Source organism: Apteryx mantelli, chromosome 4 (assembly GCF_036417845.1).
Source record: "Apteryx mantelli isolate bAptMan1 chromosome 4, bAptMan1.hap1, whole genome shotgun sequence".
Classification (NCBI taxonomy): Eukaryota; Metazoa; Chordata; class Aves; order Apterygiformes; family Apterygidae; genus Apteryx; species Apteryx mantelli.
Window position 1 is genome coordinate 49,442,188 of NC_089981.1, and position 20,339 is coordinate 49,462,526.

Below are 20,339 nucleotides of genomic sequence, written 5' to 3' on the forward strand. Positions count from 1 at the left end.
TTTTCAGACGAAATCTTGTAAAGATAAGCAAGTTATTGCTACCAGTTGGAGGCCTAACATTCTTTTCTTAGAAATTTCATATCCCATAATATAGACTCTATTCTACATATAGAACTGTACAAAAAATAAAATTCAATGTGTAGGTAACTAGATTTTACAGCATTCTGGTGTAGCAGCACAGAAATGCTCTGCTGGCAATTTTAAAAGTAAAAAGTTAAAAGTCCTTTTTAACTAGCATAAAATATAGCTACAGGAAATTTCTGTTGTCTAATCATTTCAATTTTTTAGTACAAGAATTATTTTTAGAAGGAGAATGTCCAGTGCTTTTTACAGTGAAAAGAGAAGCCAGAAATGTGAAAAGCTTAGTAAAAACTAGTTGATGCTTTCACCACCTGAGAACTGAGTGGCAATCAAGTAACCTGGCTGAAGCACATCAACTGTTTGGCTTCTTTAAAACAATCAGAAGTTTAAAATGAAGGCTTAGTCAATTCAGATTTAACACCACACTATGGTAAGAAAGAAGGTCCATACCTAAAAATAAAAAAATAAAAAAAATAATAAAAAATACTATTCCAAACTGTATACAGATTCAGGCAGAAATCATTGCCCCAGTCACCCTGCAGCTACATAGTAAAGAGGTTTCACCCACAGTCTACAAACATTTTCCCCTCCTGAAAGCAAAACAAAGTGGAGCAAAGCTTTGGGCCAGTGCATGGATCCTGCAGCCAGTTTCACAGCTATGAAGCAGATTCAAGGTTCTGACTGCACACTGGTAAGTTCTGTTGTGCGCAGCCTTGTTAAATGGGTCACTAAGACCAAAGGACGACCAAGAATTTTCATGAACAACAGCTCCCAGACAGTTGACATGGCAATTATTTATGCTATGCCTGGACTTGCCTAGATTATGTCATGATGTAGTTGAAGCCTTTCACAAAAGAGCCTTCAAGTCTCTGTGTTTGTTATATCAGCTGATGTGTACAGCCGTGCACACATCAGTTTTGGGAGACTGTTCTATGCTGGATGCAGGGTCAGGGAGAGGAGAGCCTTCGAAATGCATACAACTTTCAAGCTGTGGGACCAGGTCTGTGCTTTGTAGCTCTTGACTGCAGGAAGATTTCAGTATGTGGTCCAAGGATTAAGAAGCAATGCCACTCTAATTCTAGTTAATAAAACAACCAGCAATGATAGCATTGGGTCATTGTCTCCCTGTTCTGGGAGAGAAAGGAGAACCACAAAACTGAAACAGCGTAACTCACCAATTCTGCTACTTTTGCTAACCCATCCTTGATAACCCTTCATTTTGTTCCATCCTTGATAATCCATACTAATAAATAAAACAAAATTAGCACAATGACTGAAGTCAATTACACTTATGCTCACCTTATAGCACCTGTATTTGTAAAGCACAACCAAAAGAATGGTCATGACAATGATGACGCTGATCATGATGGCAGCATTGAGAATTGAATTCAGGGCTCTCTGTCCCACTGTCTCTGTCTCTTCTGTGAAAGGAGTGTAGATGCTACAAGAAGAAAGAGTCAACTGAAATGCCATTGTATATTCCACAAATATTTCTCATGTATGAGGCCAGGATCAAAACTCTTTAATTAAGAGCTGCAAAAGTAACAGCTATTTTCAACTTAGGCAAAACTTGCAAGACGACATAGTATGACATTAGGCAAACTTTAATTAGAAAAACAATATCATCTTCCCTTAAAACACTTATGTCTACATCCTTAGATTACTGTGGCTTTGAAAACATTACTGCTATTTTCTGCTTTGTAAAGCAAACAAAAAACACTGTTTTTTGATACAATCAGTCATTAGACTGTTACTGCAGCTGGACCTTTACAAGCACCCCATCTAGCGGATTTACAGTAAAATGTATTCCCATGATTTCAACAAACAAAACACAACGTAAGAGCTCAACTCTTTTTCTTAGAGAAATACCACAAGCTGGGAAAAAAAAAAAAAACACCTTCAGTACAAGAGGGGAAAAAAAAGGAAAAACTTACCACAAATGAAATCTCAGGAAAAATAATTGTTTGATCAAAAATTTTGTTTCAATAAAACACAAACTTCTTCTTCACTATCATTTTATCACATTCTTATATTATACAAACATTTCAAAGCCAAGCAACACTTTGGATCACTTTGTTTAAATGTTTTTGCAGTGGAACATTTAGATTGATTTGCTCTAGTTCTGACAGGCTCAACGTTCTTCCTTTGTCTCCCTTCTCCCCAATCAGTTTTCACTGAAATTGCTGTTTTTTGGCAACTTTAGTATTTTGCCAGAACAACACTTTTCTATACAGGAAGCCTACCAGGAAAACCTCTATACAACAATAGAAGTGAACCTCAAAAATCTCTTCCTCCTATGTTTTCATTTCTTTCTCAAACAGCATAAGCAAACCAGATCTTGGTGTACATGTTACTTCATTTAAATGAATACTGTTTTTTTTTTTCCCCTTTCAAAAAGCTTTGTATTCTAGCAGAGTACAACTGAAATGGCTTTGGCTCAGAATTGAGTTTATTTTATAAATACCACAGAGCACGCTGAAGTGTTAAAACAAGGACTGGGATTCAACCAAGCAGTAACAAATAAAAAGTTATCATGCAGGCTGGTTGCCAGGCTGACAGCAAATGAGAATAGCACCAAGAATATAGTGACTGGTTTCTAGAAGGAATAGAATAAAACTATATTTGCGCTGATGGAGGAGAAAAGGGAGGCAAGAGGGAGTTCACTGTATGAATTAGACTCCTGAGAGATGAAAGTAAAGAAAATGATCTAAGTGCATCCATTGAAAAGACAGGGAAAACAAAGTTTGATACATACAGCTGTCCATCCTTGCGTGTATAAAAGCTGACAGACTTGATGGTTGCAACAACGACCACCATGCAAAGTGTGACAGGTACAAACAACATAATCACATGTTTTGCCCCATATTTCAGTGTCAGCTCCTCGTCTTCTTCTTCATCCTGTTCCACCACTTGCTGAATGTTGTTTTGCGGCTGCCCATTGGTCTCTGACTCAGGGTTGTCATTTCTTCTGCGTTCACTATTATCATGACGCCGTCTTTCACTGTTGTCATTCTGCAATATAAAAAAAGCCCAGTTTCATTAGCAACTATCCACAATCATATTCTTGTATATTAAGTGAAGGACAATTTTGAGGAGAGAATGTGTGAGGTACTATTTACTGTCAGAAAAACTTGTCACAGCAAGGACCTAAACAGTAGTAATTAATTGTATCATATAAGTTGTTGAAAGAATGGGAGCCATAAGGTTATGTTAGAAGCATTTATATTAAGAACAGCAACAGTTAGAAGCAATGTTGATTGCATCTAACAGCCTCTGTTGCCTTTTCTTTAAACAGAATTTAAAAAGCTAAATAAAAAGGACAGCTTTTTCCCTTGGTCCAAACTACAGCTGATACACAGGTATATGACAGTGGACAACTCAAAGCTTGTAACATTTAACTTTATCTGCTTCTAGAAATAATGCCAACTGCATGAAAGTCTCATGAAAATTACTACTTTTCTTGCCATTTTACATTCACTGTACACTAAGTAGAATATATTAAGATGGCATTAGGCAGAGCTTTCTTCTGTTTCTACATTTTTTTAGCAAGAAGAATGACATAAAAGCAGTGCGCAAACTCGGATAATTCTCACTCTTTACACTGAGATTTGATCTCAAGGTTTTTAGCATGATGACCTAAGTGTGTAGAGTCTTGCTCTCCTTTCCCACAGATATTGTAGAAGACCATCACTGCCACATCCTTTCGCTAACACTGAAGAAATTCCACCACGCTTCTCAATAAATATGAAAAAGCCTCCTGAGCTTCCTGAGATTAAGTGAAACATTAAGAATATAGATCAAACACTAGGACAAAAGTAGGCTTCCCACATCTCTCTCAGTAGAATTAGTATTAACCGCAAGCAGAAACATGAATTGCGAACTCAGCTTTTGAGGGATCTTGAGCTAAAACACCTTCCCTGAGTAAAAGATCAGACCCGCACTCTTCCTGCTCACTGTCATGAACCTTTTTTCCTTTCCCTAAGATGACTGCTTAGCATCTTTATATGCTGTATGTACACACAGAGAACACAGCAGGAGAGGGACCTTCATTTCCCCTCTTCTAGATTAGAAAGCAATAGAACTATTTTATGTCTACCAGTTACTCTAAATAAGTCTTCCAATGCAACAGTTTATACACTTGATGATATTAGAGTAAAGAAAAGAGTATGTCCAAAGTCAGTGTTGTATTCCCATTCCCTCTATCTAAGAGGTTAACATAAAGGAGATGTAATGCAAAGATGTTTGATTGCTTACAAAATTAATCTTATGACTGCAGAATTGCTTCAGCTACAAATAGCTCAGTTTGAATAAGCATACTAAAGCAGCTTCTAGGTAAAATAAACTGAAGGAAGGTACCTTTTGCAATATCTTTAAAATATCACATAGTTTTAGTAGAACTGCTCTAGACAGAAGACAGGGCATTGAAAAAAACTCCCCCACTAATGTAGTCCTACTGAAGTATTGTTATATAGGTATTTTTTGCTTAAACACGTAATGTTAAAGTGTCATTATTTGTTCTGAATAGCATTAATAGTATTTCCAAACATAACTGCTGACTTGTATCTAACTAACTCTCTGCCATTTTTGATAAGTTAATAAAGTCATTTTGGAGATTCTTTATATAAAGCTTTCCCAACTGCACCCCCAGAAAAGATAAGATGTTAACTACACGCTCAGGAACTCATAGCAGGGTTCTCAAAAGCACTTAAGTGATTAAGGAGCTCAAGTGCCTGGACTTTGAACTGCAAACACCAACACTGGTAAAACCCTGGTTGAAGCATTACAGTTTCCCTAACTCATGAAAAAGTTACTTTCACAAAGCATAACACAGTAGCAATCCACACCGAATGTTTTTGCTATTTACTTCTTTTTTTTTTTACAAGTTTGTGGCATCCTCAGAGTCAAGCTCAGCAGGACTTCAGGAATTGTCCTCTATGAAGTTTCACGGCTTTTTTCCTCTCAAAAAGAAAACTGAATATAAGGGAAAAATTTAAAAATGTCTTAATTAAGCAGTTAAAACTAGCAAGCAAACAGACTTTTAGAATTAAGATTTTAGCCTTAATTTGAATTGCTAGGCATTTTGTGTAAAGTCCTTGCATACAATTATTAAAGGTCAGATAGAAACAAGAACATGGGAGCATACAATTAAACATTGTATTTAATTGCCCTGAAAATCTGTCTGCATTTGAATGTCCTTCTGTATAAAGAGAGATTACAGCATCAACGTAACATTCTTCATTTTGATAGTGAAAATGCTCCATTTCTCTCAGTCCATAGGAAGACAACAATAAGTTTATATGTCTAAAAAAATTGTCTGAGATCACTGTAAGTAACTTTACACTGGAGAAGATCAGAGCCTTGGAACATAACACAAGTAAAGCTGACCTAGTATTAGATTTCTGTGTACTTGTAGAATATGTTGCTTTTCCTCCATTATAGTAGCAGTTCTGGATGAAAGAAGACTTGTACCTATCTTAAGCGCAGATATATAAAAACTAAAATCAAAGACTACAAATTAGCAAAGCAAACACCAAAACAGTCAAAGGAAAAGCCTGATTAACTAGTACACCACTGTAAAACCCACAAAACTGAACATAAGGGGAAAAATTAAAGAAACAAGATCAATATGCACCCTTCTATTCCCTCTACTAGTTATAAACAAAGATACAATCACGAAATTTCTTTACATACTAAAACTTGGCGTGTGAAAATCAGATCATCATCAAAAGACTGCTGTAAGTTATTATGCAAATTATTCTCTCACTCACTGTTAAAACTAGAAAAAAGTTGTCCTTTCAGATTACTGAACTAATGCGTAGCCAAATGTGACATGTACGTGACCCACTGCTTACTACTTAAAAGAACAAAGTGCACTCATATCCTACCTGATCAGTATTAAACAGAGCAGAGGCCATGGACTCTTGCTGAAGTGGAAGCAAAGGAACAGACTCTTCGCTTTCCTTATACATAGTTAAAAGTGAAAATTCTGAAGCTAAAAAGTCAGTAACACCTGTTGTAACACCGTAAGCAAACATAAGTTATGAACTACGTGCTTTCAGGTGAAGAAACAATATCAAAAGCAAATGATAGCTTTCTTTCCTATCAGGAAAATAGTTAATAGCAAACCCAGAGCAATGCCCCTGAACCAACAGATAAAAAATGATGACATTTGATAAAACATTTTTGTTATATCTAGATTTATATATTACAAACAGACCCTCTTGCCTGACAGTGGGCACAGATTTCATTAGTTCTCATATACACTACTTATGTTTAAAGGTCATTATAAAGCGTCAGATATTAAAGACTGGGCTGAACAATTGGTGCATGACTGGAAGAAGAGGTGGCAAGTTATAATACTTAGCAGTTTCTTATACTGACTGTTAGCCAACAAAAGTTAGATATACTTAAGCAGGAATGGATCTTGATACATATGTACAAAACCCAGAGAGGGCGTGCACAGGGAAAGAAATCAGTACATTTAAGTACTGAAGCTACACCCAGCGTTACGTTTAAGTATTGAAAGAAAAAAAAAAAAACAAGTAGTTATTCAGCACTATAGTCTTCTCAAAAGCAAACAGAAACATCTCTCCCCCACTGCTAGTAAGGAGCACCAACAAGCTTTCTACAACGATGGTAAACCCAGGGCTTATTGCTGAGCGCTGCCTTTTTAATCTGGCAGTATTCAACAAAGGTTAATTTCCCACCTGTCCAAGATGAAAAGAAACTTTTTTCTTTCCCTCTGAAGTGAAAGCACAAAGGATGCAGTGGGAAAGTTTCCACCTTTCTATTTTTAGTAACAGTGTCTATAATCAGGAAGGTCTTAAATCAGTTTAACTTCTTATTTTTAAAATAGATTTTCAAGTGCTCTATATTTTTACTTATACCCTAGGATTCTGATCTGAGATCAAGACAAGGATTTTTTTTTAAATTTTTTTTTAAAATGTTGGATTGCATAGAAGAGCTAGAGCATGGATCAAAATATTCTCTTCAATCACTGCCATAAACATGGCTACAAGTGGCCCAATCTCACAGGAGCATTTCTGTGTCACAAGGTAACCTGATAATCATGAGCTCTGGCAGGAACAAGGAACAAAGCATGACAAATCCAAGAGCCTCAGCAACCACACCCAGGTAGGTCATACAAACTTGGTCTTACCAAAACACACACAGTACAGTAAGTGCAGTTTGCAGCAACAATTACGCATGTGTATCTTTCAAAGTGATGGTTAAGCCAGAAATGGTATAAAACTTTAGGGTTTGCAGGAAGGTTTTTTTATCTGTTTGTTTTTTTCTCTCTGCAGACCTCAAGAACACCCTGACAATTATTCACGAGGAAGACAAGACCATGCTGCTCTTCCTGCACACAATAATCCTCCAGCAATAACAAAAGAACCCATGCCTCAAATTCCACCTAGACTAAGATTAACTATGAACTGAGAAGCCCATGAATCAAGCAAACCACAGCCAGGCTAGATTAAGAGTGCTCAGTAAAAGACCTGCAAGCCAAAGTTTGCTATGCAAATGGTCCCATCCCACTTGTTGATTTTTCTACAGGGGACCGGTCAGTTTAGCACCACTTTAAACTGGGAGAAGGCTATCTGCGTATAAAAGTGAGGTCAGAACATCAAATTTTTAAAAATATTTCTCCTACAATACTTCTCACCACAATACGGTGGTATTGACAGGCGGAGAGAATTACTCCTAACAAATGGACTTCTGTAATTCTGAACTGTATTTTCATCCACACTGATCATTCATCCTGATTTAACTACTACCAGGTAATATAATTATCACATACTGTGTTGCTGAGGTGGTTATCAGGGAAGTTTTCTGTCAGCTGTCCATGCTGGAACTGGGGTAAATGTGCAGATAGTTCTGTCATTGGGGCTGTCCTCTGGAAATCACTTATTTCTATGCAAAACAGATCTTTCTTCTTGAGATGCTGAAAGGAAAAAGATGTGTTTAAAAAGCTTTGATCTTATATGACCAAGATCTCCATCCCCCCCACCACCAATTTTTAGAGTTCCTGCAGACTAAACATAACTATTCTTCTATCTTCTCTACCACAATACAGAGCTGTAACACATCTTCATGAAGATATCATAATAGGGATTTTCCAGCACAAAAATAAGAGTGTCTGGACTTTATCAAATTAGTTCATCAGTAACGGAAGTAAGCCAACAACAAACTAGTCATTCAAAACAGTTCTCCATTCTATCTTGTCCAATTAATGAGAAGCACTGCACAAGTTGCTCAGTGTGACCTTTTGCTTGGATGTTTTTATTCATCAGAGTACAATTGCTACACATTGTTCATTTTTGTATTGGTGATAAGCTCAAGGACAATCTTCAAGCTTATTGCAAGGATGACCAAGTTACACCTGATCATTTAAAGCCTGAATATGATCTACATTTAATACCGCAACACTCTAGCAGCTACCAAGAGCTGTACAAAACAATATTTTAGCTGAGTCTCAAGAACTAATGTACATCCTTTTCCCCTAATGGTAGCTGTTATATATTAGATAAATGTACATAAACATGCCATATGCTTGTAGCAGCTTTGCACATCTTACATAAAAGCCACATACAAACATTTTCTGCAACAAACGTGAATAAACCAGAAACAAGAAGTTTCTCAATAAAAAAGGAGAATAAAAAAGGGGAAGAAGAGGAACACAACTACACAAGTTTCAGAAAAAAAATAATTTTAAGAAACAATATGTAAGCCTGAATAAATCACTGGCTTTCTTGCACAAAGCAGTGAACTGAATTAATAGCCACTGCTGCTAAGAAGGGAGTGCCAGTCCCCATTCACACCCCCAGTTGCTTCTGCTCTTACCTTGTGCCAACTCTGGCACTCATTGGTCCCCTCCACAATAGGTTTAACTTACCAAAATGGAAGAAAACAAACCCAGCAAAAAGACTAGAATAATTTTCTGCTGTTTTAATACATTCAACCAGTGTATGGAAAAATCTAGAAGAACTGATTCAAGGGAGCACATCTAGACCCTCAGCACAAAGCAAGGCAGGAAGGATCACTTTTGGTACCAGCAAGCCAGGAGACAGTATCTTACTTACACAGGCAGTTAAGCCTATTTTCATACACACAAAGGCATAGAAGCTGTTTCTCTACTTACAAATAAATAAATGTCTTACAAAATTAGTTCACGGCACTTACTAACTTCAGCAGAGAGATGCAGCTTACACTAAAGGGCCATTAGGAGGCAACACCAATTTAGCGAGTCTAGTGGGATCATCCTAAGTGTTTGAAAAATGAAAAACAATGGAGTATTCACCAGGAGAATGGCTCTTTTCCAGGCCTGTAATTAAAACTAAAGCACATGTAATTAACACGTAATGAAATGTAAGATTAGATGAAAATAATACACATTGTGTTACTTTTATTTTTAAAGTCTTTGCTCTAATGCTTTGGTTGGACTACAAAATATAAACAATGGTGTTTCAAGTAGATATCTGTCAAAATTTTCAGTGACAAAGCCCCATAAAGAAATATTTAGGTATGTTTATCCAAATCTAGATTATCAGAATGAGGTTTCTTTTTTCTTTTTTTTTTTTTTTAAACAAAGCAGCAGGCCAAAATCCTAGTCAAAATCGAAAAAAAAAAAAATTACAAAATCCTACACACACAAAATCCTGGTAAAGAAAACCACCACAAACTCACCAAACAAGAAGCCAGCTACTGGGGAGGAGCAGAGGAAACTGAATACAGGATGGAGTAACTGCCAGAAGTGGCATGAAAGCCAGAAAGACAGTGTTTAACAGTCCTCAAAACTAATAGTTTGTTAAAACAATTCTTCTTTAAAACTCAAAAACTCAGAAAATAGATTCAGGACATCTTGCAGAACAATTTTATTTTCTATCATATAATGAATGGACACACTCACATTTGAAATCTACCCATTAAAGAACAAAATCTAGAAATAAACTGAATAAACAGAAGCAAATTCAAATTTTACTTGTTTTACCTGAAAAGGAGCTTACCAAAATATGTTTTTCTTTTCTAACAAAATTGTTAGTATTAAAAAAGCTTGCCTGCAAAAGTCCTTTCTTTTCCATTTCCTTAAAAAGACTGCAAGGGGAGTTATGACTGTAATTTTCACGTATTTGCATTTAGCTTTACATTTACATTAGCAGCCACACACAAGTAAGCTGTTTTTTTCAAGTCAGAAGAGAGAGAAGCATATCTCAATCAGCCAGAAAAAAAGATGGTGCGACCCGGTTAACCCATTATTTGTTCCTCAAGCAAGTAGCAAGCAGTGACAACTGTTTCCCTCAGCAAGCACTGCAGAGCTGACGGCAGACATCCTCGAGGAGCGCTCGCAGCCCTGCCCGGGTCCCTCGGCCGCGGGACTCGGCAGCCGCAGGCTTCGGCAGGGAGCCGGCACGGGTGTCTCAGCCAACGTCTCCTCTCCCCGCGGTCTCCGCACCCGCCGGGAGGAGTCGCTCCGCAGGCGGCCGGGCCGGAGAGCTTCAGCCACGATGCAGAAGCGGCGGCGCGAGCCCCCGCCCCGGGGGACCGTTACCCGGCGCGGCCCGCGAGCCCCCCGCGGCCGTTACTCGGCCCGGCCCGCCGGGCCGAGCCCCCACCTGGCCCGGCGCGACGGCAGCGGCGCTGCGGGGCTTCCTGGGCCCGCCTGAGCCCCGCCGGCCAAGGCCGAGCCGCTTCTGCCCTGCCGGACCGCGCACGGCCCGGGGCCTCCGCACGGCTCCGGCCCCGGCCGCTCCCCCCGGGGCGCAGACCCGCCGCCGCCCGGCGACCCTCGGCGTCGCGCAAGGCTGCCCGCGCCGGCCCGCTCGGCGGCGGGCAGCGGCGCACAGGTGTCCCGTCCCGCCCCGTCCCCAGCGCCGCCGCTGACCGACCGACCTGGACGGCCCCTCCCGCCGCTCCGCCACCGGCTCCTCGCCTTCCCGCAGCCCGGCCCCAAGCGCTTCCGGCCCCGGCCCAGCCCCGCCGTGACCTCACTTCCGGCCCGGCGGGTGGTGTCGCGCTGGACCCCGGCCCGGGAGGCGCCCGCGGGAGGGCCCGGCGCTGCGCTGCGCGCGGCCTCCTCCCCCCGGAAAGCCTCGGAGCACAGTGTAGCAGAATCAAGTCACTGAAACAAGCTCAGGAGGAAGGCACAGCTGCGATACCTTCCCCATGCAGAGGCCGGCAGCGCTACCTCCTCCTGCGCGTCCCTAGCTGAAGCACAGGGACGCCCCGCGCTCGCCCCCCTTTCTTAGCGGCACCCATGGCCGTACCAGCACAAGGAAGGCTCCAGCCTTTCTGAAAGAACAAGCTAAAAGCTTGTCATTAAGCAAAAATGGGAAATCTCAAGATGATTACCTGGGGCAAAAAAACCCTGAAAGCATAGTTATTAGCTGAAAAAACAAAATGCAGATCATTAAGAGTCCTGGTAGCCAATGGAGGGACCAAATCTGAACTGCAGAAGAAATTTAGTTGATGATACTGGAGTGAGCACTCTTTGAAACTTCAGTCAAGGGTGCTTCTGCCAGGCAAATCTGGCTTTTGGTCTGTTGTTTGCTACTCCTGTGGAAGAAATTCATGTGAAATTTTCTCACTTCCAGTAAGTTGCTTTTGGCACTTGTACAAAAGCAGCTTGCCTGAAAAGCCTAAAACAATGTTTACCTGAAGCACCTGTGCACCTTGTTTAACAGTAGAAGTTACTGGAGGATTTCATTTGACCAGCAAAAACTATTTAAGTGTTCTTGCCTCTCCTATTGAGTTGACTGGCTTAACAGTTGTTTTCTGTTGTTTTCATGTTTTATTTTCCTTGAACATTAGAAAGTACTTGTTAGCCACACACCTGTGAATAATTCCTTTGTAAAACAGGAGGTTATGAAGGAGTGGCTTCCCCCCCCACACTTTTGCATAGCAAGATGAAGGTTGTCTTATGTGATCAGCTACCAAAATAGAAATGGGTTTTAAGAGAAAACACACTATGAACTTTGTTAATTTGTTATTTAAGTCATATAAGCCAGTGAATCTGTTTTAAAATGCTCCCACAAAAAAGCATTACAAAAACAAAAAACTTGAAATGATCTTTATACTTCAAAAATGAAAATACTATTAAAACCTCTCTTTTCAAGAAGCCTATGGTAGAGCTGTGACTCCATTCTAGGAGGAGATGAAGGTAACTTCAAATCTGAAACTTGCCTTACTATCCACGGTATTTGAGTAATCCACACTTCCTTTTTAAGGACACTTAACCTAACAGGTGACTAACACCCAATTCAAACAGCAAAATCTACTGAGAGACCATGCTGCATTCTGCATGTTTAAGGCAGACGTATTTAACTATTCAACTACAGTCCAATGAGAAAATGGATCTAAGTGACACAGAAGTATCACACATTAGAGTTACATTTTTACATGTGCTCTTTGACAGAAATACCAAGTTTTCACAGGCTGTATGCATTTGAAGTACATTTAAAATGAACCCATTTTAGACTGAAACAAGCAAAGCAGCATAACCATCAATTGAATAAAACCATTCTATCAGTTTAAGAATGTGGCCATTCAAGTGAACCAGACAATTCTCTATATTACTGATACCCTTTTAATCTATGGTGACACACTACTAAAATACCTCACACTGATAATACTGCAGGTCTGCATTTTAATTTGTAATTTTGCATATTCAAACATGGGATTTTTTTCCCTTAATCATTAATTACAATTAAAAACTACACCACTCAAGGTATGTTTACAGCCATACTAAGTTACCAAATGTTGTTTAACACATGAAAAGAAGCATATTCTTCATCCCTAAAATAGTAATTCCAAATTCTCCTAGGACAAAGCTATTTTGTAGCTTCGGAGTTTCTGGCTGTGAAGCAGAAACTAGAGCTCAGTGTACCAGACTATACGAAGTCTGTGCACTTTATGAACAGGAAGTCATCTCTAAGCATATGGTCTGATAATTAAATAAGGCGCTCTGAGCTTTTACTGTAGTATGTTAAGGTCAAGAACTACTTGTATTTCTAAGGCAGAACCATTAATTGAGAACAAATGCTGCTAAATATATCCAAAGAATCCCCCCCATCCCCCCAAAAAAAAGCCACCTTGAAACACAGCAGTTCTTTCTATTGCTTAAACAAGTTCACAGTATTCCAGATATTTAGTCTTGAGATACTTTGAGACTTTTTCCAGGTCTGGAGCAACTGATTAAAGACAAAGGTGGACCTTAGGATTTAATAGACAACTGCTTGTTTTACACTGGGAAAAAGAAAGTGCAACTCTACAGAAATGTATAAGCTTAGGCTTCCAATTAGAAGCACCTCCACTCACTAAAATACTCCTCCTGCAAGTAGGTGTCTAGCAAGCCCATTTAATAAAAAGCCTAAGAGGTCTAATGTTTCCCTCTCAGTAACAGGAATGTTAATAGTAAGAACAGGAATTCAGTGAGAAACTAAATTTCTGGTTTGTGTTTCCCCCTCCCCCCACCTGCATTTAGAGTAGAAATCATCTAGCCAAATGACTGTTTCCTTTTTAATGAGGACTCCTATTTAAAAAGGGAGGGAAGCAAGGAAAAACAAAATTTAGTAACACTAAATGAATATGTAATCACGTTAAATATTCGGGGGGGGGGGGAGGTCTCATGTCATCAGTTTAACTCAACACTAATATAGAACTATGTTATTCTTTACCAAGCTTCTTACCTGCTCCTGGCTTCCAACTCCTTTTCACAGTGCATACTAATGGCACTGTGAAACCATACCTCAAAGACAACTTTTGTTATGTAGTTGCATATTCTGAATAACGCTGCAGTTGTGCAGAGTGATTATCAGGAGACCAAGGGCATTTGTATAACCTTTCAAACAAGATGTAAAGCCTCAGTGTAAACACGGGTATTTTTCTCTCTATGCACTTACGTGTAAGTTTTAAAGTATTTCATTCCTGTCATGGAAGAAGTCATATTATGGCATATTGCACTGAATAGCCAGTGACAACATACATACTTAGCTAATTGATAGTGTTCTCAGTATGTTGTTAATCTGTGCATCACTAAGTTATGCAGAGGTAGCACACTACTAGTATTAAACACGTCCACACTTTCACATTTTCAGACAGTAAAATGCTGTAATTTGAAACTGGTTAAAAAGTTTTTTCTACCTTTTTTCTTTTTTTTTTTCCTTAAGTTTATCTTGAAATAATTCTGTTCCTATGTGTTGAGAGAAAAAACACTGTTAAGGAAGGGAAGTTACTTTCTCTGTTATGAACCTCTCAGCACTACTCAGAATTGTGTCCTATCCCCAGCATCACACACCACAATAGTAACACTAGTTTGAGTAACAGGTAACACCAGAAGTTACTTCTTAAAACAAAACCTTTTGTTATGAAAGAGCAAAATTTGTTAAAGCACTTGCAAAAGCCAGATGCTGTACTGAATGTTCCTTCCTACTTCAACTACAACTGAAAATTTTAACTTCCATAAAAATCAAGTTTTTAATATGCCGCAACTGCTTCTAAGTACTGATTACTTATTTCCCTGGATATTTAACACTCCAGTTTAAATTTTACATGTCTTCATCACCCAGATGAGCCTCTTTCTTCCTTCAGTCTCCTCAGGAAAGCAAGAATATAAGCTCATGTCTAATCCATTAATAATATAATAGATTAATATACAGCTTTAATGCAGGACAAAAGAAATTAAGCTGAAATTTCACAACTTGGTCTTTCGCTGAAGAATCTAAACAAGGACATCAGTAGCATTACAAGGCCTCTGTTGCATTTTCCTTGTTTAAATACTAATGACAGAGATGGAATGCTGTATTAGCAAAACAAAAAGCACTCACCAAGTTCACTCTCCCTCTTTTCTACAAGCCTGGAACAAGTTTTGAAATTCTTTAGAATCTGGAGGATTTTTGTTAATGCTGATGCAAAACTGCATAGGGGAGAATGGGGAAATGATTTCTTAGGGTACATCAAGTTGCAGGAAAAAAGACAAAACCCAAGAGGAAGAAGGCCTTGCCGCATGTAAGTATGCGGAACAAAACAGCCTCATGCAAACTCAAGCACAATTTAAAATAACATCTGAGCGTTACACTTCAAGTTTAAAAAAAGAACATTTTGTGTTGTGTAGTATTACAGGGATGAGAAAGAACACATTAGGAACACATCTGAATTGCAGGCTTTAGTGACCTGATGTAAATCAGGAGGTAGTTTAAAACAATAATAAAATAAAATATATTAAAAAATCCCAAAGACTAATTTAAGAATATTTTTTTTAGTTCTTGATTCAGAAAGCAGTGTTAAATAAAATCACATGCTGCACAGGACTCCAAAAAAAGTCAGCCCTTAAATCAAATATATACATTTTTAATATCTGAAATATTTACATGGTGGAACCTTTACACGATCCCATTTGTTAAGAACAGTGTTTTCAAGTGTCCTCTCCAGATACAAAGAACTAGTAACTCAAGGTCACAGTTACGTTTTCTGAACAGGTCAACCTGTATCCTTCAGTTAAATACAATATAGAGATACTGGAACAGCTTTACTTAATCTGTTTGCTATTAAGAATTGTGTTTAAAAATTAAAAATGTTTTGAGACAGTTTGCTCCCTGGAACACAGTCATCCTGCAATCAAAACAGCTCATAGCACATCATCAATTTGACATCTTACCTGGGTATGAGATAAAAAATGCAGTGTACAGCACATCTCATCATTTATACTACATCAGCCTATTTATAAAAACCCATACAGACAAAGCAGGAAAGTATCACCCTCTTTTCTTGGGCAAGAGACTGCTTACAGTACAATTAAAGAAAACAAGAGTCAGGGCTAGTTCAACAGTATGCATAAAAACAAGACTTCAGCTTTGTTTGAAAACTAAGGTTTAGTTTTGTCAACTGCTATTGTTCAGTTACATCCTTTAACTTTTCCAAACAGGTAATCTTTTTTCTAAATTCTAAATAAAAAATAAAAAATAATAATTTATTTAAAAAAAATCAAAACTGATTATCTGATTATTTTGGAGACAGTAGAGATAAACAGGGAAGGGCTAAAATGAAACAGACCAGAAGATATCCTAAATTAAAAAAAAAAAAACAAAAAACCCCCAAAACATTAAATAGTGTTGTTGAAGTCCTGCTCTTGTTCTAACTGAGCAAACAATAAAAAGCCTTCTGCAATTTGCACTTTCTAAGAAAGAAGCAGAGCATCTGCAGGAGAGATTCGGTTTCCAGCTTCATTAGTAAACCTAAATAGGCAAAGTACCAAGACTGCTGCTGGTTCAAGTCAGAATAAAAAGTCTACGGGAACTCTTTTTCCAGAGTCAGATGAGGTGACCAACAGCACACACAACACTGTTCTGTGAAAGCAGCTCAAACCACTTATTTTTAAATTGTTTTGATCATTTCTTAAATAGAGGGAGGACAACCCAAAAAAAGCTGATAAATTTGCAGTAAAATCATTTGTCTTCGTCTGTAACTCACATTGTTCCACATTAAGTGCAAATGTTTTGCAAAACGGGCATCTTTTTAATATTTACAAGAATCAGAATAGCATAACAAGATTACCAGAGAGCGTGTACAGTAGCTGCAGCTTATAAAACATCCCGGTAATTGTACCTGGTGAATTATAAAGAGAACCAATGCAGGATTCAGATAACTATAACCGAGAAGGGTAAAGGGGGCCTCAGAGCAGAGGGCAAAATATTTCACATTTTCTACATAAAAAAATACAGGTCTCAAGTCTCTGAGAACAGAGAAAATTTGAAGTCCTTGAATGATGGAAAAAAAGAAAAAAACAAAAATTGAAATGGAACCCTAGAAGCAAGGAGCGTGCTTTATTTCACTAGACCGATCTTCTTGGCTTCTGTTTCATATATCAACAACCTCCACATTTTGACTATGAAAACTTCAGCTTCTTCATCCAGTACCTGTAAGAAATTCACATTTTTTTAGGTTATGATGATGTTATAAAGACTAATTCCAGCCATATCAGAAAGTCTGTCAGTTGTAGTCAAAAGAAAGATGACTAAATGTGTGGGGAACAACCATTTTACATCAATAAGCTAAGTGGAGGTAGTATAATCCAACTCATGTCTTGAAGTGAGGCACTGTATAAAACTTAAACGCAGGACCCAGACAAATTCACTGATCACCAGATTTGGCCAGGCTCAAATTAAATAGTTGTAAAATACAGCTGTTAAGCACTATGAGACAGAAATACCACTACCTTGGTCTCCAAAAGTAGCACTAAGAAGAGGCTTGGGAAAAGTATAAGAACAGGACAAACACATATGATGTTTTCCCTCAACTCTCTCCTAGCCTCCACCCGTTTTCAGCTTGAGAAGTCCCTTGGATACTGATTTATTTAGTAATCCCTTCTCCACTGAGGGACTACTAAATAAACCTTATCCAGGCTTCTCTTGAACACATGTAAACTTTAAACATGTACAACATCTCTCAGGAAGATTCCCAGGACACCTACCAGTCAGACCAAGAACCACCTACTAACTTCTGTTATGAAGCTGGCTCCTACCAACGTGATACCTCCAAGTTTTTGGAGTGGAAGAGAGTGAACGGTTCCTATTCACCTTTCAGTGAATGAAAACAAGAAGAAACACTAGCCTTATTTCATAGAGTTCCCCTCTTCCAACAGCAGGCAAAATGCAAGAGCCTTCACAGTCTTCTAGAGAAGATTACCTTTTACTCATTACTTAGGCATAGACCCACTAAAACTCTCATTATAAAAATCTAGTTACAAGAATAGGAAGGGAAAAATGTTCAAATTTATGATATAGAACAGTTACGGCTGATTCTCCTCTCCTGTTAGGGACAGAATCTTCCACATTTCTGAATACTGAGAATTTCTGAAAATAGATCAGTATTTTCTACCTAGATGCCATAATCGCAAAGTCATCCAAGTGCTAGGATAACCTGTTTATTAAAGCTGTTTTTATACCTACCCACAGTATGCATGGTTCTACGAACACAAAATTTTTCTGTTATGGACTCCAACTATTTCACAAAATTCACTGTTAGCATCAGTGTAACGTAGAAGATATATTAGTTACACAATTTCTGCTTACCATGGCAACATCATCCAGTATGCTCTGTGGTGAGCTATGAGCCATAACCTGAAAGAAACAAATGTTTTTAGTTTGAAAACTGAGGGGAAACCATACAAACATCTTTTAGCAAGAACTGAATCATTACTTTTCAAGAATTCTGAATGCTTGGCACATTTAATACAATTTTAGCGAATAGGAAACATGTATTTCCAAATCATTAGTTCACAGTAATAGCCAGGGCAAAATTAATTTTAAACTACATCAACTTCCACTGCAGTGCTAGTGTTGCAGCTCATTGCCAAAAAACAACTTCCAGCAAGCCCCAGAGAACTCTATCTGCTGACTATTCTTGCATCTCCAATTGGGCTTTCCTAATTTAAGGAATAAGCTCCCCTTCCTTCAACAGTGAATTCCTAATGGAAGGAGGCAAAGGCAAAACAGAGCAGACAGACATTGTCCCTGTATCACTCTTCATAACTGAATTTTCCATCTGCCATTTAAAGTATTCAAATTGTTTTATTTTTTCAGAACCAAGTAAGTAGTCTGTTAAGACTAGAGGCTGACATTCAAAAAAAAATTTTTTTTAATATATTTTAAAACTTGGCAAATATTAAACTTCTACTTTCTGCTTTCTGTTGACCACCTGCACCCACAAAACTATCACCTGGTCCGCCTCTCACAGAGTAGCACTAAAAGGGAAGCTGAGACAAGTCATTATGAATGTGAGTACCATGAAAGCTGACATGAGTTTTTGAAACCCTCTACTTATGAAACAGCTATAAAGTTATGCCAATTTAAACAAGTTGTTAAGTTTTCAAGTTGTAATTTGATGGAAGAAGCTATGCAGAGTTTAGTTTTAAAAAGTCACCCAATGGCAAAAAGGTGGAGATTTGGGGCCTCAGAGTGACTTCTCATGTGAAGCTTAGAACCTCAGTAATTGCTTGCTAATAAAACAACAATAGCAACTAAAAAAGCTTTCCAAAGAGTTAATCCAGTTAATCTAAAATTAATGTCAAATTAGTCTATTGGATTTTTTTTCCCTAAATTTGCATACATCCTATTTTTGTTAGAAATAGGAATGGCCAATGAAGTATTAGCTCTGAAATCTAATGATGAAGCTATCAGTGTAACAGCTGCTTTGTCAACTGCTTATTTCATCAATCCAGCCAATAGGTTTATCTAACAGATAACAGAGAGCATGTGGCATGTACATACTGTGCATAAACAATAAAGGATCTAACTTGTAAATCATTACGTACTAATTCCAAGTATGCTGATTGTCTCTGCTGAACAATAAACTACAGAGAAGATAACATACTGCCTTCAAATATAGACACTGCAGTCATTGCTACTGCTTAAATCGGGAGCAAAAACCAGACTTAAAACAAACAAACAAAAACCTTAGAACAAACGAAGTCAACTAGTGTAGCTTCTTCTTCACCAATGTATTCTATTATTTTCTTGTTGATCCACGGCCTGATTCGACGTTCCATTAATGTCTGAAAGAGAGAAGAATATCATAGTTTCCATAATCTTTGTTGTCCTGAAACAATACTACTAGAAAGAGCCAGCTAGAAGACCCAAACAACAGTTTAGTGAAAAATATGTATCGGTAGCAACTTCAAGATAACTCTCAGGGATTTGGTGACAGCAATTATTTGTTTTCTGACAATCATTCAAACATGTTTTTAGAGGACTTTTTTCCCCTTCCACGATACTGTTAGACAATTTATGGCAGCAGTTCAGTAAAAATAAAGCATACTTCAGAATAAATAATGTACATGGAAAAGAAATACAGTAATTGTATTTGATTCCATTCGATGCTGCTGCTCCAATCCATCATGGTTCCAGGTGTGTTGCCTCTTTATTCAGTTCCAAGGTTTGTTTGGGAAAGTTATGCTTTTTTGAGAACAATTAAAACAAATCAACTTACGGAATCCACAATTGACCAGTCAAGAGGATAAGCAAAGAGCTCTGGTTTTGCTGTGGGAATCTTCTCAATAAGACTCTTAATATGTTTGCGTTTTTCTTCTGTATTGACACTGCCTTTGAGATTGCTTTTATCTTCTTCTCCATAATCCAAGGGGACCAGTTTCCTTTTCCGGGGCACATCATCACTGTCTTCATCATCAAATTTATTGAAAACGCTATCCACAGCAAGCTTCTTCCTTTTTACAGCATTGGGCTGATTAGGACTATTGCAGGCACCTA

General features: G+C 38.2%; 2 protein-coding genes across 7 annotated transcripts in view; both read right to left on the bottom strand.

The window, feature by feature from the left end:
- Positions 1–11,041, bottom strand: part of PSEN1 (presenilin 1) — a 29,553-nt gene extending 18,512 nt beyond the window's left edge. For 2 of the 4 annotated variants that reach the window (XM_067296525.1, XM_067296523.1), the window contains exons 1-4: positions 10,972–11,041; positions 7,883–8,026; positions 2,837–3,093; positions 1,381–1,522 (exon numbers count right to left, since the gene is read on the bottom strand). In XM_067296525.1, the coding sequence (XP_067152626.1) occupies positions 1,381–1,522; positions 2,837–3,093; positions 7,883–7,966 (483 nt within the window). In that variant the 5' untranslated portion in view covers positions 7,967–8,026; positions 10,972–11,041. Of the gene's footprint in view, positions 1–1,380; positions 1,523–2,836; positions 3,094–5,966; positions 6,031–7,882; positions 8,027–9,264; positions 9,618–10,971 lie in introns of those variants that run through there. The other 2 variants (XM_067296524.1, XM_013959439.2) reach the window with 2 other exon arrangements.
- Positions 11,042–15,405: 4,364 nt separating this feature from the next.
- RBM25 (RNA binding motif protein 25) overlaps positions 15,406–20,339 on the bottom strand; it is a 35,080-nt gene continuing 30,146 nt past the window's right edge. For all 3 annotated transcript variants that reach the window (XM_067296529.1, XM_067296527.1, XM_067296528.1), the window contains 4 exons: positions 20,062–20,336; positions 19,529–19,627; positions 18,147–18,194; positions 15,406–16,991 (listed from right to left, as the gene is read on the bottom strand). In XM_067296529.1, coding sequence (XP_067152630.1) covers positions 16,899–16,991; positions 18,147–18,194; positions 19,529–19,627; positions 20,062–20,336 — 515 coding nt within the window. In that variant the 3' untranslated portion in view covers positions 15,406–16,898. The remainder of the gene's footprint in view (positions 16,992–18,146; positions 18,195–19,528; positions 19,628–20,061; positions 20,337–20,339) is intronic.